We start from the raw sequence: 23,596 nt of genomic DNA, 5'->3' as shown, positions 1-23,596 counted from the left end.
GAGATTTGAAAAAAGTTCGTAGGGAATTCATAAAGAGCTATCTCCGCTAATCCCAGATCAGTTGGTGTCGTGTGAATTTTTCACCAAAGGTATAAACTTCAAAACTCACTATGAATGTTTAATCATAAAATCATACGAGTGCTCAAACAAATATATTTTGATTGTCAAAATAAAATAAAAATTTTAAACTTCCGCTACATTTGGATCCGAGAAAACTGAGATCTAACATATCATGAGATGAAATTATCAACACTTACAACCACATATAAAGTTACCAATTTCATCTCACCAACATCCTCACATCATTGATAAGAACATCTATTAACCTCTGATAAATTGTCATAATAAACCACAATGCAGAAATGAATAACCGCAAGAAAGAAACAAGAAAATCAGAGATCATTTCAATTAGAGATATCTTCAGTATACTGAGGCGAAAATCGGAATCATCACAAGCACACGAATTCTCTACTGATGCAGACAGATACACGATACAGCTTAAAAAGTATGACGCTCTTATTTAACAAATCACCATCGAAGTACTTTTACAAAAGGTAGAACCCCATTTGAATCAATAAGAAATTTTTCCGACGGTCAAAAATTGTGATAGTGCTCTCTAGGAGATAAGAATCTTCAAGCAGTTGCATCCTTAAGATACGCAATAAGATCCGCACGCTCTTGAGGCTTCTTAAGACCAGGGAAAACCATCTTGGTTCCAGGTATGTACTGCACCAAGACAAAGAAGTCATTTTCGGATTTGATTGAAATCAATCAGGTTTGCTATCTGAAAAAAGCATACTATCCCCCACTAATGAAAAATAATAAATAGAGAAATTAAAAAAATAATAATAAATGACGATTAACTGTTTGGTCTGAATGTAAGACGGTTGTGTAGCAAGGGACACTTGCGAATATCACACCAGAGAATCAGAGAACTGAACAACAGGCCACGGGTATATATGTACGTCACCAGAATAACAAGACGGCAAAACAAAAAAAAATGGCGGCAAAACAAGCGGGAAAGCCTAATCCAACTATTGAACCAGCGAAAAAGGGGTGGGGCCACAAAGGTGATAATCTTTATATCAGAGAGAACCATAGCATAATGTTCATTGAGAACAAGGTCCTGACCCCAAATGTAAGGCTCGAGATTTATTAGTCTTTATTGATGTGATATTCGGAAGATATGAGTATGCATGTCATGTAATGAGAGGCACTAAATGAGATTATGAAGTGTTGCATAAGATATAAACCGCACCCGCGCCCAAGGAAAGGACCGCACCCGCGGTTATGGCTCATGAAATATGGAAGAATTACAATAAGGTCACCGCACCCGCGGTTCAGAAGCAGCGCACCCGCGGTGCTGCTACAGTAGTACTACCGCACCCGCGGTGCAAACCAGACCGCACCCGCGGTCAGCGATGCTAGAATATTGATAGGGTTGCCGAGAGTTAAGCGCACCCGCGGTCCGGGAGAAGCGCACCCGCGGTACCCTGTGCGAGAAAGCCACCCTTGATTCTTATGTTGACACATGGCATATATATATACACACTTGGGCTGAGTCATTCTTTCTTCAGATTTGCAAGAGAGAACCGAGAGCTATTCCAAAAGAAGTGAAAGGTTTCTTTCATGTAGACTTGAGTTTGTGCAAAATATACTCATCCAAACTTCAATACAAGAATAGATTTGTGTTCCTTGTATCAAGAGCTATCTAAGAATGTAAGTTTGGTTAAATTTCAGCATGATTTAGATTCCATATGTTGAAAGAATTATAATATGATGGTTATATTGTGTTCTTGACATATTGAGCATAGTATATACACAACCGGATCGAAGAACGGACGTTTTATGCTATTGTAACTATTTTCCAGCATGTTTAGAGTTAACTTATGCAGATTTTGAGTACTATCATATGCTTATGATGATGATTATGAGTTGAGACTTATGAATTGTTGATATATGTGAGAGTTGGATTGACCGGTATTGAGAAATTACGTCGTTATGCCGTCAAATGATACCGAGGTCAAGTATTGAATTGGATATGTGTTGATTGAGATTAGAGATTGATAGAATATGTATCAACATTTCCATTTCAGATTTGATATTGACAGATTCGTCTTCGAGACTTCGACTACGAAAGATTGTTCGACGAAAGGTATAATTCATGTTTTTTTGGGGAAGACACAACTCAAATGATATTCAAATTGAGTTGCCCAACAAAATCACATACTAGAATTGTTGTTTACCTTTTGATATGATTGATTTGTTTATGGAATTATATTCAAATCTCTTGATATGACGCTGCCTTGTTTATAGATTTATATTCAAGCATTTGACATAGGAGAGTCATTGGCAGACTTGCTAAACTAGATGTTCGGTAGTATCGACGCTTCGGATCAGATTCACTCCGATTGTAGACATTCGATACAGACATGACCGAAGTCTAGGAATAAGACGTACAGTTACCCCGATTGGGAGGGTAGGTGACAAACAGTGACGTCTTACTCACACCGGGATCCCTAGAGTTAGAGTCGAGTCGAGTCAAGACATGATTTGATTTGAATTGCATGCTTATATAGATTGGTTTCATAGACTATGGAACCTATTGTTATTTTGATTTCAGAGATTATGGAATTCATTGTTACTGCATGCTTATTTTGATTGGGTTTCAAGACTATGAAACCTATTGTTATGAATTTTAGGCATGATAATATGCTTTATGATTTATATTGTGTATATGCATGTATACATGTTTTATATTGGGATTTATTCTCACCGGAGTATCCGGCTGTTGTCTTGTTTTGTATGTGTGCATGACAACAGGTAGGACAGGATCGAGGTCAAAAAGATGATGAGAGAAGATGAGTTAGAGTGGTGATGCCGGACTTATTGTAGACTTGGTTTAATACTTGAAATTTAGTAGTTGAACCTTAGACTAGTTTGAATAATTGTTGTACATTATTTTACTTTTATACTGAGATGTATACTAGTTAAATTCCATTACGTTCCGCACTTACATTTGTAAAAAGAAAAATTTTTAGATCCTGTTTATCTTAATTGATAATTAAATCTCAAAGATGACTAAGAAAATAATTAGCGTCCGGGTCCCCACACCAAATGATGACATTAAAAAGTAATCCAGAATTCAAGAAAATTCTGGATGGACGCACAGTGAATCAGGGTCAAATTTGCAGTACCAACAACTACCAAACTTGCAAAGCATGTAAGATAAATGCAGTCTCATCGGATGAACAGAAATGCACCTAAACAAACAACAGTGATTGTGGTCCTGCCATCCACATGACAAGGGGAAGAAAGATGCAAATCTAGAACTGATTCGCACAAACCCATCACCCTACTCTGCTCTTCAGCAAGCTGACATACTTTCAAACAACCACATAGCCAGAGACTTAGGACTAGACCATCAACCCAATTTTTTTTTTTTTTTCGACACTTGCTAATTCAAAATCAACCCTTCTAATTATCAGGATAATTGTCACTTCAAATCTCAGTATGTTTATAATTTTTTTTTTCATCATTAATGATTTATATGATCAGAAATTCAGAATCAACGTCCACCAGTGATGAGACCATAGACCCACCAAAAAAAAATTTATTTTTCCGCATAAACCTCAAAACAAACCACATGCACAAAATCTACCTCTAATGGACAAACTTCAAGTTCTTTTCCCCTGGAACAAGTCAAAAAGACGAGAACTTCCCGTCCCAAAAAATTTCTATAAGCACGCATCTTCAGTTACAGACATTGACAATCTAGATGCTGTTATGGGCAATACGAAATAATGCAAAACATTTTGTCTAACGAATAAACGCAGGCAAGGCTTGACAAGCTAGAAGAATTTTTTTTATAGCAAACAATCTCAATTCTGCAAATCACATAATTCACACAGTGCATGGTAATTACCTTCTTAGGATTAAGTAGGTACTCGTATAAGGTATTCTCTTCCCAGTGCACAGCCATATTCTTGTTGGCAGCAGAATAAGAATAACCAGGTGTAGTACCAGATTGTCTTCCCAAAAGGCCATTCAAGTTGGGACCTGGATATTTTTAAGGCATGATAATATCATTAATGCACGTGCATGAGAAAATTACAAGCATGAAGTAGAACGAAGAACATTAACCCGAGGCAAAAAGCTGATTCTATATAACAAAAGATATACCAATAGTTAATGCAAACTTAGGTATGGAACCATCATCTTAACTAGGGTGTTCAAAAACCAAACCGAACCAAAATGTAAAACCAAACCAAATAACATGGTTTGAATTTGTTTTCAGTCAATCACGGGAAGAGTGGTTTCAAAATTCACCAAACCGAAAAATTGGCTTGACCCAAGTTTTGCTTTAAATAAACTAAATCAAACTGATCCAAACTGATTAAGTTAACATAAAAAAAATGTTAATTAAGTAAGTTTTTCTTGACCATAGAAATATTTTATTTGATTTTTAGCTTGTGTTCTATTATAAGTGAGCTTTGTAAATATTATAGTTACATTTAGACTTGATCTATTGCAGACTTAGACCAAATAAAATAACCACGACCACTAAGTTTAGGTCTTCCGATAAGTTGCAAAATTCTGTAACATGATTGCTACCCCTAATCTTCACACACGAGCAAAATTTTGTAAATTGATAAAATATGGTTTGGCTTGAATTTAAATCTAAAACCAAACCAAACCAAACCAAACCAAACTCCCTAATCTTCCCGCACGAGCCGCCAAAACTACCAACTCAATCATGCCTCTATCTATCAGTAATATACAATATACATGCTCAAATTTGGATACAGCCAGGGGAAGTTAACTTAACTAAAATAAATGAAAGAGGAAGAAATGCCTTAGCCCGTAGAGAAAAGAAAGTGATGAGTAGAGAAAATACAAGCAGTAATAGTAACATAATCAGCAGAGATAATAGTAGAAACAAGCCACCAATAGTAGAGCCATATATCGGATATAGCCCGCTCCAATTTGGGATTTGCGTATGGTGGGGTATCACAAGTAAGATATGGAGAAACTTAACACGGAACAAAAGTTCTAACTGTAGCACTGGGTGAAACAGGAATTCAATGGAGTTACCTTTGATGTGTATGTATACAATCACAAAATTAACTGATAAAATAAATCAGAACATATGAATCAAAGTTCAGTAAATAGCGAAATTATAGCCTAACCAACTACGTTAGTTACAATTGAGGAAAACCTTGTGGCCATCATGCGTGCAGAATTCGATCAAGGATCCAAGTGGGTGAGAGCTTTCAAAAGTTAATATACAGATTAACTAAAATATTAAAATTAAATCTAATACCAAGAAATAAATTTTCAAAAAACATATAAATTAACAAGGAGAATAGCGTCGGATCAGGGGATAACCTTGTTTGTGGCCGGCGCCTTTGTCAACGGTGTGGCACTGCGCGCACTTAGTCCTGAAGATCTTCTCTCCGGCTTTGGAATCACCCCGCGGTGCTTCACTGAACGAGGACATTTCTCTCTAAATCAGATCAAGCAGATTTGGGGTTAGGGTTTTCAGAGAGAAGAAAGCGCAGAGAACTTTCTAGTGTGCAGGCGCCACACGTTGTGTAAAATAGAATGAAGTATTTTTAGAAGTATAGTTAAATAAATATTTAATAAAATTTTATTTCTTCTGATTAATTTAAATGGAGTTGACAACTAAATCATATATATTATCAAGTGTCTATGTCAGTTGAGTTACAAATAAATATAGAAAAAAGCCAAATTGACATATTATAACAAATCGTCAACAAGATTAGCTAAGTGAATTAAAATGTAAATTGAAGTGTGAAAAATGCGCAGGTATGTTTCTGAATTTTCAGAAACTCAAGCTCCTACATCACTCCTTCTTCTGTTCGGAAAGCTCACATTAGAGGACTTTATATTATACTTGTAAGGTCAAGGAATTCAAACTACATAACATGACTAATATGGGACTTTTACTAGTATATGTGTTTAATTATTTTTATGCATTTGATGCATGATAATTGCATGGTTTATTAAAGTTTCATGTATTAAGGCTTTCAATAGTATTTCTAGCTCGAACGAGAAGCGGAGACCAGGGACAGTTAAAAAGAAATATTTTTATTGAATAATTATTTTTAATTATTTAATATATGGTGTAAATAAGGGATATTTTTGGAAAATGGGCCTTGGTATGGTATTTTTACTGATCGAGTCATATTTTAAACCGATACGCTAACTTTACCGAGTCGGGAAAATTTTGGGAACTTCAAGCAATATTTTCAAAAACGTACATAAATGAAATATTTTTCGGGAGTGTTTATGGGCTTAACGGAACTATTTTAAAATATTTTGGGTCCCAGCAGCAGGAGTGATCGGATTTCTCAAGAATTTTCTTAAGAAAAGTTGTCCCGTCCCTTTGGTGTCCGTCTCTCACCTTGCTTTCATTGTTTTTTGAGCGTTTAATCGCAAAAGCACGTCCGATACCTCCATTTTCTCGTCTTTGACACCATAATACGAGTTTTTGATTGATTGTGCATGTTTTTACGTCTTTGTAATGTTTTATGGTAGTTTTGAAGGCATGTTCATAGAGGAAACCGATTTGTATGAATTGATTCTCATGCTTTTGTCTTTGGTTGAAGGGGCTGCCTCGATGGGGAGGTAGGGGACTCAAAAATGTCTGAATTATGGTGTTTAGATGTTAGGATCAGATCGTGAGTCGGTTTGGTGATGGTGTGACCGGGTTTCCTTGATTTAGGGCCTAGGACGGCTAGGTTATGCGAAGGGTTGAGGGCAATGTGCATGGGGCTAGAGACCATGGCTAGGTCGATCCAGGAGGGTCTTAAGGTGGGCTAGGAAGGGTTGGTTCGAGCCTGATCCGGGCTAGTTGAACGTGGGGTAGAGGTTGGATTCAAATTTTTTTGGGATTTTTTATCCGCAAGGCTAGCGCCGCAGAGCTGCCCTTTAGGCGTCGCGGCGCCCAATCTTCGGGGCTGGTAGCGTTGCAGTCCTGATTCCGGGCGCCTATGCGCTCGTCAAGCGCCACAACGCCACAATGTCAGCGCCAAGGCGCAAGCCATGTGTGGATAGGGTATTGGTTTTAGCGCTTATGACTCTTTTGGGTGTTGATACATCGATATGACTGAGATTATTGATAGTTAAATTAGGTCATTCAGAGTATGACTAGGATTCTTTGAACTATGGTTTAAGTTTGATTGAGTTCGGGTTAAAACCGGGTTTAGGACCAAGTTTTAAAATGAATTCATGGACTCGAGCTTACGTCTAGGAAATGGTTATAAATGTGTTTTGAGGTGTTTAATAAGTTTGGTTGGCTTCGGGTCGAAATTTTGAGGTCCATGGGTAAAATAGTCTATTATGGTTTCTAGAGGATTGGTAATACTATCGCTAATGTCCCCGTCGCCGGGTACCGCAGTTATACATAGATGGATCAATTGACTAGAGTTGATAAGAAAGTCACAATTAATAAACATAATTCAAATGAAGAAAAATGAATACGTATATGTTGATATGATGCGATGGACAATTTTATGCTTTGACATGTCATGTTTATGCTTACGCTTTTGAGATCATGGATTGGAGTTTAATTATAGTACTTTTTACTGTTGCATGTTGTATATGTACTTGCTATCACAATTCAGGCGTGTTGAATCTTTAGACTCATTAGATGTGAATGATGCAGGTGAGCATATTGATATGGAGATTGGAGGCGCCGAAGACTGAGTAGGCGAGGCTGGATGTGAGCAGGTTAACCCGAGGACCATATTTTTCCGTATATTATGTTTATGAGTTAGGAGTAAACACGGATTTTTCTATACACTTTCGTTTTTATATGTTGACGGATGACAGGACTTTGCATCTCGCATATTTGAATTATTTTAAATAATAGGCTAAGGTTTAATGAAGAGATATTCTTTTTAACAACAGTATTTTTAACAGTAGTTGGATACTATTATTTTAAAATACGTGATTGAGAGCTGTTACTGCATGCATGTGTTTAAATGTGATTTTCAAAAAATAGTTTACAAAAAAATATTTCTAGTAGTATTTTAGTAGCACGAGTCGTTTCAGATGGTATCAGAGCAAGGGTGAAATGTCCACTACTTTCTAACTTTAAAATGATACTATAGTTTTTTTTTATCTATTAAAATTTGAAACATTCCCTTTCAAAAGTAACTCAACATTTAAAATCTCAAGTACATAAAAATCCCCATATCGTCAACCACCAAAATCATACGTCAACTTTTAAAATGATTCAAAACTAGACTTCAAAAATAAATTATAAAATCTATAAATAATCCTCAAAATCTTTTCCTAAAACTTTTATGTAACGCCTCGAAAATTTAAAGGTCCACGCGAACCACGTGCATGCAAGTTATTAAATTCCTTTGTATTTTAATTGAATGTTTTAATTGCATAAATTAATTATGTTGTGCATATTTGCATGTTTAAAATTATATTTTCTACATGGTTGCATTAAAATTTATTTTTAAAGGTTATTCGAGTTGCGATCGAGGAACGGAGACCGATGACTGAAAAATAGAAAATGTTTTTTATTGGTTAATTGTTTTTAATTATTCAAATTATGGGTGATGCTTTTTCTTATTTTTGAAAATATGGGGTTTTGAGGTGATTTTATACGCCAGGACATAATTTTTATCGGTGTTGGATTTTTAACAAAAATGCCAACGTTTTAGCAATCCGGCTAATAAATTCACAAACTTTATTAAACAAAATTATTTTATATATTTTAATTAAACACAAATGGACTAATTGAGCCTAATTAACCTTCCTAATGGGCCTAAAAATTTAATTAGTGATTTATTTACTATAAAATACACAAAACCCACCCCATAACCTATTAATCACACGCCCCACTCTCTTAAAACTCTTCCCAATAATTTACAACTCCTCCCCACCACCAAATACACGAGACTCACACACAAGTGCAGGGAAAAGCATCAAAAGTTGCAAGGATTTTCAAGCCGTCGTTTCCTCGTCGTCGTTCTTCGATTCGTCCACGATTATTCGTGCGTAAAATACGCAAAGACACGCCATATTCTTCCCTTCAATCATCATTCACACCATAGTAATTGTTTTGAATTAGTTTGCATGGAAAACAAGGGGTAACTTGTGATATTCACGTTTTTTTTTTCATATGTTGGTTGTTTTGGCTTGTTTTTGATTCCATATTCAAGTTATTATGTGGTTATGAGGGCTGCCATGTTAGGAATACAATCAAGGGGGTTCACTCGAAGCATTAGGGTCATAAACTCAACCATATCACAGCACACGATCAAGGGAAATAAGATGAACCACTTTTCTATCCGTGAGGGGTCAGGGGAAGAGTCCTAGCCATGCTAGGACTATGAAACTAGGGGCTGGGAGGAGTCCTTGCCAACAAGGACTCCACCCGAGAGAAAGCCCAAGGGCTGCGCAGGTTTCAGAAGAAGGTGCAGGGAGGAGGGGTTGGTTCAGGTCCTTGTCGGGTTGGCTAGGTCCTAGCAACAGAAACAAGAGTCCATGTGCATAGGGGTTTCTCGGCGAAGACAAGCTGCTGAGATGTGGCTTCGGTTTTGGAGCTTGGGCTTGGTCTGGGCTTGGTCTGGGCATGGTTCGGGGTGGTTAGGGTAAGGTTGGGTCGAGGGTTAACCAGCTGGAGGTGTCCTAGGTGGCTAGGAGTCTTGGTGAAGGGTAGGAGTCACACATGCAGGTTTTTGGGCCAAGTTTCAGAAGCTTTTTGAGCGGGCCAGGGCTGGTTTTTCGGGCTGGGATTGGTCAGTAGGGTCCCTAGGTAGGTTGGCTTGGGTTTGGCTCGAGGTGGATCGGGCGTGGCTCGAGTAAATTGGGAGATGGCTCAGTGTGTTCGATAAGGTGTCAAAAACAAGATTTTAATAACTAAAATTGAATACATGGGTCCGCGTGTGTGGCTCATGACTTGGAATGGTAGAATAAATAATAAAAATCCTATGTTTAAAATTTGGGATCAAAATAACGAGTTTTGGAATTATCCGGGATTTAATCGCCGTACGAAACGCTAATTAACGAATTAACTGAAAATCCTAGTTTAAGATTAATAAAATTATGAAAAATTATATTTAAGCTCAAATAATTATTAAAATTCTAAGTTTTGGTTTAATTCAGGATTAAAACGCAATAATACGTTATGTTTAAAGATTAATTCAAAAGTCATCGATTTATGCCAAATAAAAATATGAGAAAATTCATGTAAGCTTAAATAATTATTTGGGATATGATAGAGTCAATGAAATTAAGAAAATGTCAAAAACGTGAAATTTTACGTCCAGGAGTAAAATAGTCATTTTACACCTAGAAATTAGTAAACGTCATGGCAGTGCCCTGAATGCTGTTTTATGTGCTAATATGATTATTTTCTATAGTTATGGATGTTTATGGAATTTTATATGTTAAAATGATGTTTTAAATGTTAAGGGAATTTTATATGTTTATGATTTAATATGTAAAAATGTTATTTTAAAGGTTTTGAGGTTAAAATGTCATTTTAAATGTTTATGATTTTTAATATGTTCAAATGTTTAGTTTAAACGATTATGGATTTTTATGATAAAATCGTAACGTTAAAAGATATGTTGCATGTTTGTTTTTAAAAAGAAAATGATATTAAATTTATGATTTTTATGAAGTGATGAAAATGTAAAATGTTGAAGGAAGTGAAGTAATTGTGACTATTGAGGATATGAGGATTTGAGGTAATAATGATAATAAAAGCCCCAGAGGGAACCCATGCGTGGAAAAAGGCCTCAGAGGGAGCCCGTCTATGGGAGAAGGCCCCCAAAGGAGCCCCGACGATCGTATTTCCATTCGATGAGGATAGGCCAGGGCCCATTTGACCCGTGAGAGTGTTGCTGGTGTCCCCCGCCGCCCAGTACTGCGGTTTCATGTAGATGGATCCATCGACTTTTTGAGGTTTGAGGAAAGTCACAATTAACGACCTGAATTCAATAAAGGAAAGGAAAATGTTTATGATCATGATGAAAGGATACATGTTATGAAATGAAAAAAAGGAAAATGTTGAGGTTTATGTTATGCATGTTCATATGAATATGTTGAGGATGATATGAATATGTTTATGAAAATTTTTATGAAAAAAGATCATGAAAATGTTTTTTAAGTTTATGCATCATGAAAATATTTACGAAAATGGTATGTTTATGCATATTCATGAAAACGATATTTTAAGTACAAGTATTTTTACGGTGCATGTATATGTATTACTTGTTATCAAGATTATGGTGTGTTGAGTCTTTAGACTCACTAGGTGTGATTCATCCAGGTGATTATGATAATAATTTTAATGGAGGTCTTGATGGTTGACTATGCTGGGCTGAAGGTGCACACAGCCCGAGAACCGACGTTAGTTTTCCGCACTAGTTATGATTCATGATTTTAAGTTACGTTAAGGATATTTTTACGACATTTATTTATGTTATGAGAATTTTTGAGAGGTTATAGTATGAGCTATACTTTTCAAATAATGTTTTTAGGTTGGTAAAACGTTTGACGATTTTATGCTTTAAAATAATTTCCTTTCGATTTTTAAATGTTAGTTGGATGTTTATTTTTAAAATGATGTCAAAAATATTTTATACAAATATGTATGGTTCGGCCGATGCTATGTAAGGTTAAAAAAACAAAAAATTCTAGCACGTTTTAAGAAAACGTGTTGGAGAAGTTTCACTTTAAATATTAAATTAATAAATAAATGCGGAAAATCAATGTCCCTCGGGAGTGTACGGCCAGACTCGATCCACTCAAGCGTCAGCGCCTCCCTCAATCTCATCATCACCTGCAACTATCCAAACCTAGTGAGTCTAATGACTCAGCACGTTCTAACCATGAGAAATAAATAATACATATACAGGCGCATGCATCAAAATCATACTTTTATTTAAAATAGCTAGCGTAAATTTGTAGCATAAATAAATTATAAAACATTTAATCGTAAATCTTTCCATCATCATATATCATTTTGGGTGAAGTTTGATCCTTGAAAGTGATTAGCTTTATCCTATGATCGACTGATCAGTCTTAACTCACCATTGCGCATGGGGACGGGCACTAGGCACCGACGTAAAATGGAAATACGATCGTTGGGCTCCTTTGGGGCCTTCTTCCGTAAACAGTCTCCCTCAGGGGGCCTCTCCCTCACGATATTCCCAAAAATCATATATCATAACCTTTATGTCACAATCAATTCACATCCTTCAAAATATTTTTATTTTTTTTCTTTTTAATCATAAAATATCGTGTCCGTTACACATTTGAAAAATAACATTTAACAGTAAAAATTTCACAGCTTTACCATAAATCATAAAATATCATATTTTCATCATAAACTTTTTAAAATATCATTAACATGCATTATGATTCTTCGAGACACTGCCAAACTTTTCGTACTACTCGAGACGTAAAATGACCATTTTGCCCTTGAGCTCTAAAATTGCCGATTTTTGACGTTTTCATACTTTTATCAGCTCGAGCCTATCCCAAACCATGAAGCTTAAAATTGATTTCTAATATTTATCTTAGACGTAAACATGAGCCTTTCGATTTGTTTCTTTAATTACTAATCCGTGAAGCTTTTTAATCCCGAAATAATTCAAAGCTTAATATTTTAATCGCAAATTTTAAAAATAAAATTTTCACCCCTAAAAATACCCATGTGAACCACAAACCAAACAACGTCGACCACGATTTGAACACCTCCTCTCTTCCTAGACATTCTCGAACCCTATACCCATTCGAGTCACTTTATTCCCAAAACGTCCGAACTACTCTTGGCCACCTAGGACCATCCCACATCTAGATCCTCCTTGACCCTTCCTAACCCACTCTTGCCCCGTACTGAACCAACCCAAGCCCATGCAGCCGAAACGCGACGTTCATCCATCACCCTAAAGTCGCGGCTTCCCTTTTCGTCCGAGCCATCCTGTTCCAGCCGCCTAGGAACCCACCTAGGACCCTAATAGACACTAATGGACCATCCCTAGCCAGTCCTAACCAGCCGTGACACTCTCCCTTCATGTACAAGTCGTGCATGAGCCCTTGGTTTCCATAGGGTTTTGCGTGTGGCTTCCCGCTTACCAAGACAACCCTCCAACCTGCCTAGGGACCCATCTAGGACCCTACGTGACCCCTCTTGACCAGCTTAGAGCCCTCATGCACGTCCCTGCCCCCCTAACCGACCCGCACACAAAACCTAGCCCCCCAATCCTTCGGTTTTGCTTTCCACTTGGGGTGCCGCCATGTCAGCCTCCCTAGGACTATTCCTAGCAACGATCATGTCTAGCACAGGCCAATTCCCAAGCTTTGATTTGTCTGCCCCCTAAACCGAGCCACCTTGTTCCTTAACTCACATGGTTAACCCTAGAAATCCCTAGGTTTTATCCTTTCTTAGAAAAACCCGGTTCTAGCCCTCTTTTACTACCTAAATGTCTTGTTTCCCATCCCTTAACCATAATCTAATGGAAACTTGTCCTTAGGTATCATAACACGTCACAAACAAGAGTAAAATCATTAAGAAAGTTAAAAACAAACCCTTAAACATTGAATATTTTGATCCAAATAATTTTTCACGATAAAATTTTGAATCATGCATAATATGATTTGAATGGTGCGAAAAAAAGGGTTTAGAAGCGTGTCTTTGCGTTTAAAACGCTCAAATATTCGATCGTTGGCGTGGGTTGCGAAAAGGGACGAACGGACGACGAAGAACCCTTGAATTTTTGCTCTCCATATTTTTGAAAATTTTGTGTGTGGTGTGTGGATTTTCGGCTATCATCCTCTTCAAATGCCCTAGGTTTCTATTATTTATTATTTTCGAAATTAGTTGTTTAATGGGTTAGGGTTTTGGGCTTTCTGTTTAGGATTAATTAGACCTAGTCTTGGGTAAATTAGACCCATTAAGACCTATTTAATTTTAAAATAAAAGTTTACAAAATTTGTTTTCAAAAATAATAATTTTTGGGTATTTAAAAGTCCTTCGTTTTCCCAAAAACCGGCTTCTCAGATAAAATCGAGCGAGTCTCGAGAAATAATTTGGGCTCCAGCATTTTTCAAAAATTTTAATCATATTAACAAGCCTCAAAAATATTTATCGAAAAATATTTTGTCTTTGGTCGTCCCAATCTCCTTCCCCCGGCCTATTATCGAATATTCGGATAAAAATCTTAAATTTTTTTATGAGATCATGCAATTAGACCTTCAATCATATAATATACATCAAGTAATAATTTAAAATCAATTAAACAAAACAATTAAACAATTTAAATCATTTGCATGCATGCGGTTTACGTGGACTGATTTTTCAGGCGTTACAAAGGGTTCTGTAAAAGGTTGTGCCACCTCCAACATCAGCCGCTTAGTCGTCAAGCCTCAAGTATGTAAGTTTTCATGTTTTAAATATTTTAAATAGTTAATGCTATCACCTGCATATGTACATGATATATGTTTTTCAGTGATTTACAATATATGTTTAGCTGTTTACATCATTTAAGGATTATATGTTCTGAAAACTAATTAAATTGCTTGATGGGTTACGTTAGAATTTGGAGTTCATGAGTCTCGACAGGGAGATCTATCTGTGGCGGAGTTTATCCGGAGGTTTTATAGGGGCTGTCACTTTGTGCCCCTTATTGCGAGGGATGCAGAAGAGAAGCTGAGACACTTTATGGATGGCCTCAGACCCACTATTCGCCGGGACGTTATGCTGATGAGAATCGGCGACCTATGAAGCTGCTACCGCCTTTGATTTTCAGGCGGAACAGGCCTTGAGAGATTTGACACTGAGATGCAGCGGAAGAGGCATCACACCCAGCAGACTCGCAACCTTAAAAGAAGCAGTTCGCAGGGATACCGAGACATCAGGGGCAGCAGTAGCCCCAGGGAAAGTTTAAGAAGCCCATATAGCAGAGGCCACCGCAGGCTCCAGGGGCTCCTAAGTCGAAGGAGAGACAGTCTTGCAAGCAGTGCAACTGGTTCCACCGTGTATGTAGGGAACTTTCAAGGGTTTCATTTGCAAAGAGGAAGGCCACAAAGCAGCTGATTGCCATAGGAACAAGGCCCTACTACTGGTAGGGCCTATGTGATGTATGTCGAGGAAGCGGAGGCTGAGCCAGACTCGACATTGATAACCAGTAACCCTTATGTTTAAAATTTTTATTTATCGGCCTGATTGCATTGGATATTATGTTTTTGTTGGAATTATTTTGGGATTGAGAACTTAGAATAAATTGGTTGCATGTCCTAATAGGTGGACTTAAGGGTTTTATTGATTTAATTAAGAGCTTTAAAGATCCAAAATGCAATAACCGAATTTACAGGGACCTAATTGCAAATTTTGAAATTTGAGGGGCAGTTTCACATTTTTCAAAATGTTAGAGACTAAATTGAGTAGATTCAAATTTTTGGGGGCTAGAATGCAATTTTCAAAAAAATGAAGGGCTAAATTGAAGAAAGTTCAAAACTTTAGGGGTGAGATTGCAATTTTCAAAAATTTCTAAGGGCAGATTTTGTAATTTTCAAAGGACTTCTAGGACTACATTGGGGATTTTCGAACATTTTGGGTTAATCAATGATAGAAAATTTCTTAAACTTCAACACGATCAGATTTGATGGTATGTTTTGTCGCATGAAGGATATATATTTCAGGTGTAGCCACGTATACATTGCAAGATTCTGAAGCTACCAGAGGCTATGGATTTGGGATTCATAATTTCGATTCCATCCGGAGTTTAGATGTTTACCTTGCAGATAGTGAAGAGATTGGAGCTTTGGTTACAGAAAAACACGGTTCAGGCAGATTTGATTGTGCTACCGTTGTCGGAGTTCGACATTATTCTGGGTATGGACAGTCTTTCTTCGAACGGAGCTGCCATACATTTTCGATGGAGGTCAGTATCTGTCCGACCGCCCAGCGATAGGCCATTTATTTTTGAGGCAGCCAGACACCAGCAGATGCCGCACATCATTTCTTGCATCTGTGCGAGGAAGCTCATGAGGAGAGGCTGCCAGACATTTTTGGCGAGTATTTTGACAATGACCCAGCCAGTTAGCCAGAGTCTAGAGGATGTCGAGGTGCTCAGGGATTTTCCTAGCATTCTCCAGGATGATGTTTCAGGCATTCCACCAGACAGAGAGGTGGACTTTTCTATCGAGCTGTTGCCAGGTACAGTGCCGATTTCTAAGGCACCCTATCGTCTAGCACCAGCCGAAATAAAGGAGCTGAATGATCAAATACAGGACTTGCTAGACAATGATTTCATCCGCCCGAGCTTTTCTCCATGGGGTGTACGAGTATTGTTTGTTAAGAAGAAGGACGGCAGGATGCGGCTTGCATCGATTACAGGGAGCTGAACCGAGTCACATTTAAGAATAAGTATTCGCTGCCAAGGATTGAGGATCTATCTGATCAGCTTTAGGGAGCATCAGTATTCTTGAAGATAGATCTTCCATTAGGATACCACCGGCTGAAGGTGAGAGAGGTGGATGTGCACAAGACAACTTTTAAGATGCGTTATGGGCACTATGAGTTTATGGTGATGCTCTTAGGACTGACGAACGCACTAGCAATCTTCATGGTTCTCATGAATCGCGTGTTTCAGCCGTATTTGGATTAGTTCGTCATAGTTTTCAGAGACGACATCCTGATCTATTCGAAGAACAGAGGGGAGAATAGTCAACATTTGAGGACCGTGCTACAGACTTTATAGCACAGACAGTTAAACCCCAAGTTTAGCAAGTGTGAGTTCTGGCTAAACAGAGTGGCATTCTTGGGCCAAATCATATCCCGAGATGGAGTGGAGGTTGATCCCAGCAAGGTTGAGTGTAACGTCCAAAAAACCAACTCACGTAAACCACATTCATGCAAATGATTTAAATTGCCTAATTTTTTTATTTAATTGATTTTAAATTCTTACTTGATGTGTATTATATGAGTGAAGGTCTAATTGAAAGATTAAATGATTAGATTGTATGATTTAATGAGGATTGAAGATTTTATCCGAATATTCGATAATAGACTGGGGAAAACAGACCGGGGACGACCAAGATAAAATATTTTTTTCCAATAAATTTTTTCAAGGTTTATTAATATGATTAAATATGATTAAAATTTTCAAAAAATGCTGGAGCCCAAATTATTTTACGAGAGGAGCTTGATTTTATCCGGAAGCCGGTTTGGACAAACGATGGACTTTTAAAGGACCAAAAGTATTATTTTTGAAAACTAATTTTTGCAAACTTATAATTTAAAATTAAATAGGTGTTATTGTGCCTAATTTACCTAAGATTAGTAGGCACAATTGCTCCTAAACACAAAGGCCCAAAACCTTAGCCCATTAACATATAAATTTCAAAAGCTATAAGATAAAAATCATAGGTTTGTGTACACCATTCAGCCGTACATCACACACACAACATACACAATATTTTTGAAAATCTGAAGAGGAAAAATCACGGATTTTTTGTCACCCGCTTGTCTCCCTTCGCAACCCACGCCAACTATCGCATATTCGAGCGTTCTAAAATGCAAAGGCATACTTCTAAACTTATTTAACGCACTTTCAAATCATATTATGCTTGTTTTAATTAATTTTGAATGAAAAATATTTAAGCGTGAACCGTTTGACAATAGAATAAATATTTTCAAAGTTTTGATGATTTTACGCTTGTTTGAAAGATGTTATGATTTTTAAGGACACACTGCCAATAAGAGGTGTTTATTGGACAAAAAAAGAGTCGTTAGGGGACATAATACATACTGGAACCGAGCTTGGCAAGGAAGGAAACCTACATAGGGTTTTCTAGGGCTTCTCGTGGGAGGAAGGCTATGGCAAGGTGGCTTGGCTGCGTGCGGCTCGGCCAGGGCTGGGGCAGGGGCTGTGATGGACATGGTTTCAGGTTAGGAAGAGTCCTAGAATTGCTAGGACTCATGGGTAGCAGCTAGGGAAGAGTACACAAGGGATGGGACTCTTCCCCATTAAGCGTAGGTGCGATTTATGAGGTAAGGGCTTGAGGCTCAGCTAGGGCTGGTCCAAAAGGGTCTAGAGGATGGTCCAAGGATGGTTAAGTGTGATTGGGGTCGTTGGTCGGAGGATTAGGAGAGTTATTGCATGGCTAGAACTCTAGGAAGGGCGCGGCTCGGGTCCATATGCAAGGATGGGCTTCGCACGTGGGCTGGGGCTTGTGTGTTGGTCCAGGTGGAGTCCAAGAGGGTTAGGTAAGGTCCAAGAGGGTTAGGTAAGGTCTGGTCAAGGTTGGCTCAGTCATGGCTCGAGGGAATGGGGTCGTGTCTTGATGTAGGGCTTAAGATTCAAATATTTGGGTTTATATTGGTAGGGGCTCGAGCCGTGGGTCCGCGGGGGTGGCTCATGGCTCACGGGGATGTTTAAGGAAGGAAAAGTTCATGTTTAAAGTTTTCAAAGAAAATATTAATTTTGATTTAATTTGAAAATTAAACGCTTCACGGCTTGGTAATTAAGGAATTAAATAAAAAAAATCCGATTTTATGTTAAATAAAAATATTAGAAATCAAATCTAACCTTAAATAATTATTTGGGATAGCCTCAAGTCAACAAAAATGAGAAATAGTCAAAATCGAGAATTTTTGAGTCCAAGTGCAATATGGTTATTTTACACCTGGGTAGTTCAAAAAGGATTGGCAGTGTCCCGAAGAATCTTAACGCATGCTAAATTATATTTTAAAACGTTTATGATGAAATATGGAATTTTATGATCTCTGATAAAGCTGTGCAGTTTTTACTGTTAAAATGCTATTTTTCGAATGTGGAAAGGACACTATATTTTATGATTAAAAAGAAAAAAAAATATTTTGAAGGATGTGAATTGACTGTGACAAAAAAGAAATGACAGATGATTATTGGGAATATCGTGAGGGAGAAGGCCTCAGAGGGAGCCCGTTTATGGGATAAGTCCCAAAGTGAGCCCAACGATCATATTCCATTTACGGCGACGCCTAGTGCCGCATGCGCAATGGTGAGCTAAGACTGATCCGTCGACCACATGCTACAGCTAGTTACTTTCAAAGATTAAACTTTCCAAAAACAATAAATGATGGAAAGCGTTATGATTGATGATTTATGATTTAAATTATCCTTACAAATTTATGCTAGCTTATTTTGAATAAAAGTATGATTTTTAATGCATGTGTTTATCTATATTATTTGTTACTCATGTTTAGAACGTGCCGAGTCATTAGACTCACTAGGTTTGAATGTTGCAGGTGAGGATGAGATTGAGGGAGGCGCTGACGCTTGAGTGGATCGAGTCCGGCAGTACACCCCGGTGGAACATTATTTTCCGCATTAGCTTGTGTTGGGGATCTATATAGAGTTTAGGAGGGGGTGAATAAACTCGTTCCTTTGACGGTCTTTTTTGCAAAGGGTGCTAGAATTCTGTTAGAGATTATAGCATATCTTGTTCAAGAGTAAGTTCAGCAGATCACAATAAAACGTGGGGAAATGATCCGATGGAATATGGTGAAATATAATAAAACAGTAGACAATGATTGTTTATGGAAGTTCGAAGATAAAATCTTCTACGTCTCCCCTTCTTCTGTTATCAGAAGGTATCACTAAAAAACTTTGGTTTTTACAGTAAAACACTTGTACACACCCACTTCAATAGGACTTATCCTTTGCCTACTGAAACTCTTAGTTTCTCAACACGATAAAACGAATACAGCAAAGTTCTGGAAAAGACTCTTTTCCAGTTTTACAAACTCTTCTCAAAGATATAGTAACGTGAATATGTTTGTAGAGAGAGTAAGAAACAGTTAGCACAATAAGATCTCAAAAGATCAGATAACTAATATGAAGCGTGTGCTGCTTTTCTGTATATTGAGCTTGAAGATGATAAGAAAATATGAGTGCTCAAATCAACATTCGTATGTTAAAAAATGTGCTCGTAGTTTTTGGTAACTCGTAAACGTCGTTGATCTTGCGTATATATAGAAGTCTTGAATCCAACGTCTATAAACAAAACGACTTCTTTGACTTCTGATAGGATCAGTTTTATTACCTGAAAAGGTTCCTGCAAATAGCTTCAGAACAATCAGTCTTGTTTCATACTACATTTGGTAAAACGTATTAAATGACTTGTTCAGTATTTAATGATGCATTAAATACTTGTACTTGGTAAAGTAACGATAAAATTTAATATATCAATGATATGTTCTGATTCTAGCAAAGAGTCAAGTTCTGCTTCTGTTTTTCTAAGCTGATAAGTACTCGAAGAGTACTGCTTAGTTAAGGCGATACGAGAGCTTCTGCTTTTATACCATCTTCTGGTTTTACTAACGAGATCTACTGGTTTTGACTATTATCACCACAATTAAATTAAGTCTATCAATTTTTCCTTTGCGGTGATGCCAAAACCTAGAAGTTAGTATGAAGAAGAGAACAGTTAAATCATAAAGGATATCAATTATAACCAAATGTATGAGAGGTAAATAAACAGTAAATCAAAGTTCAAAAAAATATTAATCTATAAGATTAATCATCAGTTCCAATATCTTTGAAAAGTGAATCATCGTCATCCTGAGGATCCTGGCTTCTGAAGGATGATTCTGCTTGATGATGTCCTCCCGATCTACCTTCCTCTTTCCTTACTTCTGTTCTACTCACTTCTTCCCCTTTTTTGGCATCAAGGCGAGTGAGCAGTTCATCCATTCGGCCAGAAAGACTGATAATGCTATCATTCATCATCTCCATGAATGGGACTTGATTCGAAACACGATCATTCAGCGCCTGAAGTGATTGAGATTGGGACTCAATCTTGGTATAGATGGATTCCAGTTTCAAATCTGTAGCCTTCATTTTAGTTGAAATTGAATGTAGAGATGACTCATGATCAGAGACAGTTCGTAGAACATCAGATTTTTCAAGAACGATGTGGGCGTGACTGGCTAAGACATTCTTCCTAAAGAGTTCAGATTCAACTTCAAGCTTAGCTAACGATTCCGTCGTTTTAATGACATTTTTCGTCATGCGTTCTCGGAAAAATTTTGTGGCGTCGACCTCACCAGCATGTTCAAAGGATATCTGTTTGATGATCTCTGAGAGTCTTTCAATATTTCGCTTCAGCATATCAATATCAAATTCAAGATTAAAGCGTTCTTCATCTGAGGATGGACTCCTAGCGAGCATGCGTTCTGATATTTCAGCTAGATGCGCAATTTGAGCAATGCGAGTGGGTGACTTAGTAAGAAGAACAGCTAAGGCAGTAGAAGAAGTAGGATCTGTTGGACCAATAGGGACAGCAGTAATCTGTTCAGCAGAAGACCCTTCAGCTGCAGCAGAAGGTTCAGGAAGTGCTCTTTCTTCTGGTAGCTCGGCTTCCATGGCCTCCAGTTGTTCAACTGCTGGAACTTGATCGCTCAAGATGGCTACCATTTCTGCTTGATGTTCAGCAGAGAAAATCTGTAAATTTGGCAGTAGTGGGGTAGCATCCGGTTCTGCTAAGTGTTGATCTGCGGGATGAGCTCCTGGTTGAACCATGTCATCAGCCTTAGCGGCTTCTGGTGCAGCAGAGACATTAATAACAATTGATTGAATGACTTCATCCACTGAAGCCAATTCACGAACAATTAAGAGAGATGAAGACTGAGTAGGCTGCTTCGGAGATGCAGGAGTACTAGAGACTTTAGTTACTAGTGGAGCTGTAGTCCTTTCCTCAACTGGATTATTCTGAGCAAAGTCTGGAACGAAGCCTACTGAATATTGAACAGGTTCTCCAAATGTCTGTTCTTGAGCAAGAAGTTGCTCATTCATCAATCTCAAATGGTCAGAGAGAATATGGATCACATTCTGATCCTGAGCAGCAGTTGGAATCATGGCATCAAAGTTAGACTGAAGAGTCTTTATAACTGATTCCAGTTTTTGTCGTTTCAGCTGCTCAAGAATGAAACCTCCGCGTCTAATAGCTTCGATCACATTCTCAGTTTTGGCAAGTTCAAACACCTTTTCTTCATTCTTCACCATTTTACTGAATGCACCTTTTTTTCTGAAGAAAATAAGAGGATGGAAAACCTGAACCTTGTGCCAATCATAAAAGAAATTCATTCCTTCAATGGCAGATCTCTCAATCTCTTCCAAATGAAGGTCAATCCCAGTTAAAACAGATGATTTGGTGATGTGAAATGGTGGTTCTTCAACGAGTTTTCCCTTGCCTTTATCTGAAGATGAGGCAGGCAACACGGGTCTAAAAGCAGAAGACCCTGCAGAAGATTCACGAATAACAACTCCAGACGAAGGTCTGAAGGTTGGAACAGTAGAAGTGGTGGTAGCAGAATTAACTGCTGGCTTGGTGACGGAAGCAGATATTCGCAAAGAAGACATGGCTTCTGGAAACACTTGTCTCAACGGGACAGTGTCCAAATCAGCAACGGCTGCTGTTTTCTTGATGCGAAGCACCGTGCAAGCCTTCTTCTTGGTAGGGGTGGTAGGGACAAATGCTTCAATAGGAGCAACAGACTCTTCAGAAACTGTTTTATCAGAATCAGTGGAGATAACCACTCTCTTTCTCTTGATCTTCTTCTGAGGTCCTTGAACCCAGTCTGAGCATCTCCTACCTCCATTTTCAAGGCAATGAACTCATCAACAGATGGCTTTGGCCTCAAGGCGACCACATTATCAGCATCGGCCATAGTCACATAAGAAGCGTCCTGAACAGTAGTTAAAGGAAAACCAGCATCCTTAAGCATTTTGCTGATTTGAACATCAAACCCAGAACTCTTCCTCAGAACCATATCCTTCAAGATTTGAAAAAGGAAAGTACTCTAATCCACTTTAAATTCAGAAGTGATAGCCAGCATCACTTGGACTTTCTCCCTGGTCAACTTGTCAAAAGTACCGGCTTTGACCAATAGTGCTTTTGCAACAATATCAGCAAGCACCTGGTATTCCATCTTGAGTAGCTTCTTGAAGCAAGAAGGAGAGAGTTCATCTCCAGAAGCTGAGTACGTAACGAGGGCAGCCGACATCTCCTCCTTAGAAATATCAGAAAAGTCAGAGATACCTGAGCATGGGAGGAAGAACGTCGATCCCAGCTGTGCAGCATCGATTGAGATAGAAACATCTTCCTGGGAAAAGGTGATTTTCCCTTCATCAACTTTATCTCTGGCATAGAAATTCAGAAGGGCAGTCTTGTAAATCATAGCTGGTACTTCCAGAAACCTTCGAAGACCAGATTTTTCTATGGCTTTGAACATGTTGACAAGATTTTCATCCTTGATTGTCAACACTGAAGCAAAATTAACTTGATAAGCATTTAAAGTATAAGCTCCAGCCATTTTTCTGCAAGTAGAAATAAATTCGAAGTAGATTTTGCAGTAGAATGTGAATACAAGAGAAAACAGTAGCTAGTATGCAAAAGATCTGAAAGCGTAAAGTAACGCCCCAGATTCGACGACTGTCCTCACTGTATCAAGACGAGTCTTTCTAGCGTGCTTATGTCCTCACTCACACGCACCCTGGGAAACTTCCCAGGAGGTCACCCATCCCAAAATTGCCCCAAGTCAAGCACGCTT

The 23,596-nt window shown here is 38.0% G+C and overlaps 1 protein-coding gene and 1 long non-coding RNA gene across 2 annotated transcripts; one reads left to right on the top strand and one right to left on the bottom strand.

Annotated features, from left to right (window-relative positions):
* Positions 1-380: 380 nt before the first annotated feature.
* LOC142535161 (cytochrome c-like) lies at positions 381-5,597 on the bottom strand. The gene is made up of 3 exons (XM_075641700.1): positions 5,389-5,597; positions 3,926-4,059; positions 381-726 (listed from the first exon to the last, which is right to left on the bottom strand). The coding sequence occupies exons 1-3, from the start codon at positions 5,498-5,500 to the stop codon at positions 634-636; spliced, it is 339 nt and encodes a 112-aa protein (XP_075497815.1). The 5' UTR covers positions 5,501-5,597; the 3' UTR covers positions 381-633.
* On the top strand, positions 733-3,860 carry LOC142535162 (uncharacterized). The gene is made up of 2 exons (XR_012817394.1): positions 733-1,158; positions 3,181-3,860. It is a non-coding gene; the product is annotated as an uncharacterized LOC142535162 (long non-coding RNA).
* Positions 5,598-23,596: the final 17,999 nt, after the last annotated feature.

The sequence above is a fragment of the Primulina tabacum genome, unplaced genomic scaffold, assembly GCF_025594145.1.
Source record: "Primulina tabacum isolate GXHZ01 unplaced genomic scaffold, ASM2559414v2 Contig832, whole genome shotgun sequence".
Lineage (NCBI taxonomy): Eukaryota > Viridiplantae > Streptophyta > Magnoliopsida > Lamiales > Gesneriaceae > Primulina > Primulina tabacum.
Note: the sequence above shows the minus strand (reverse complement) of the source record. Positions and strands in the feature narration are given on the sequence as shown.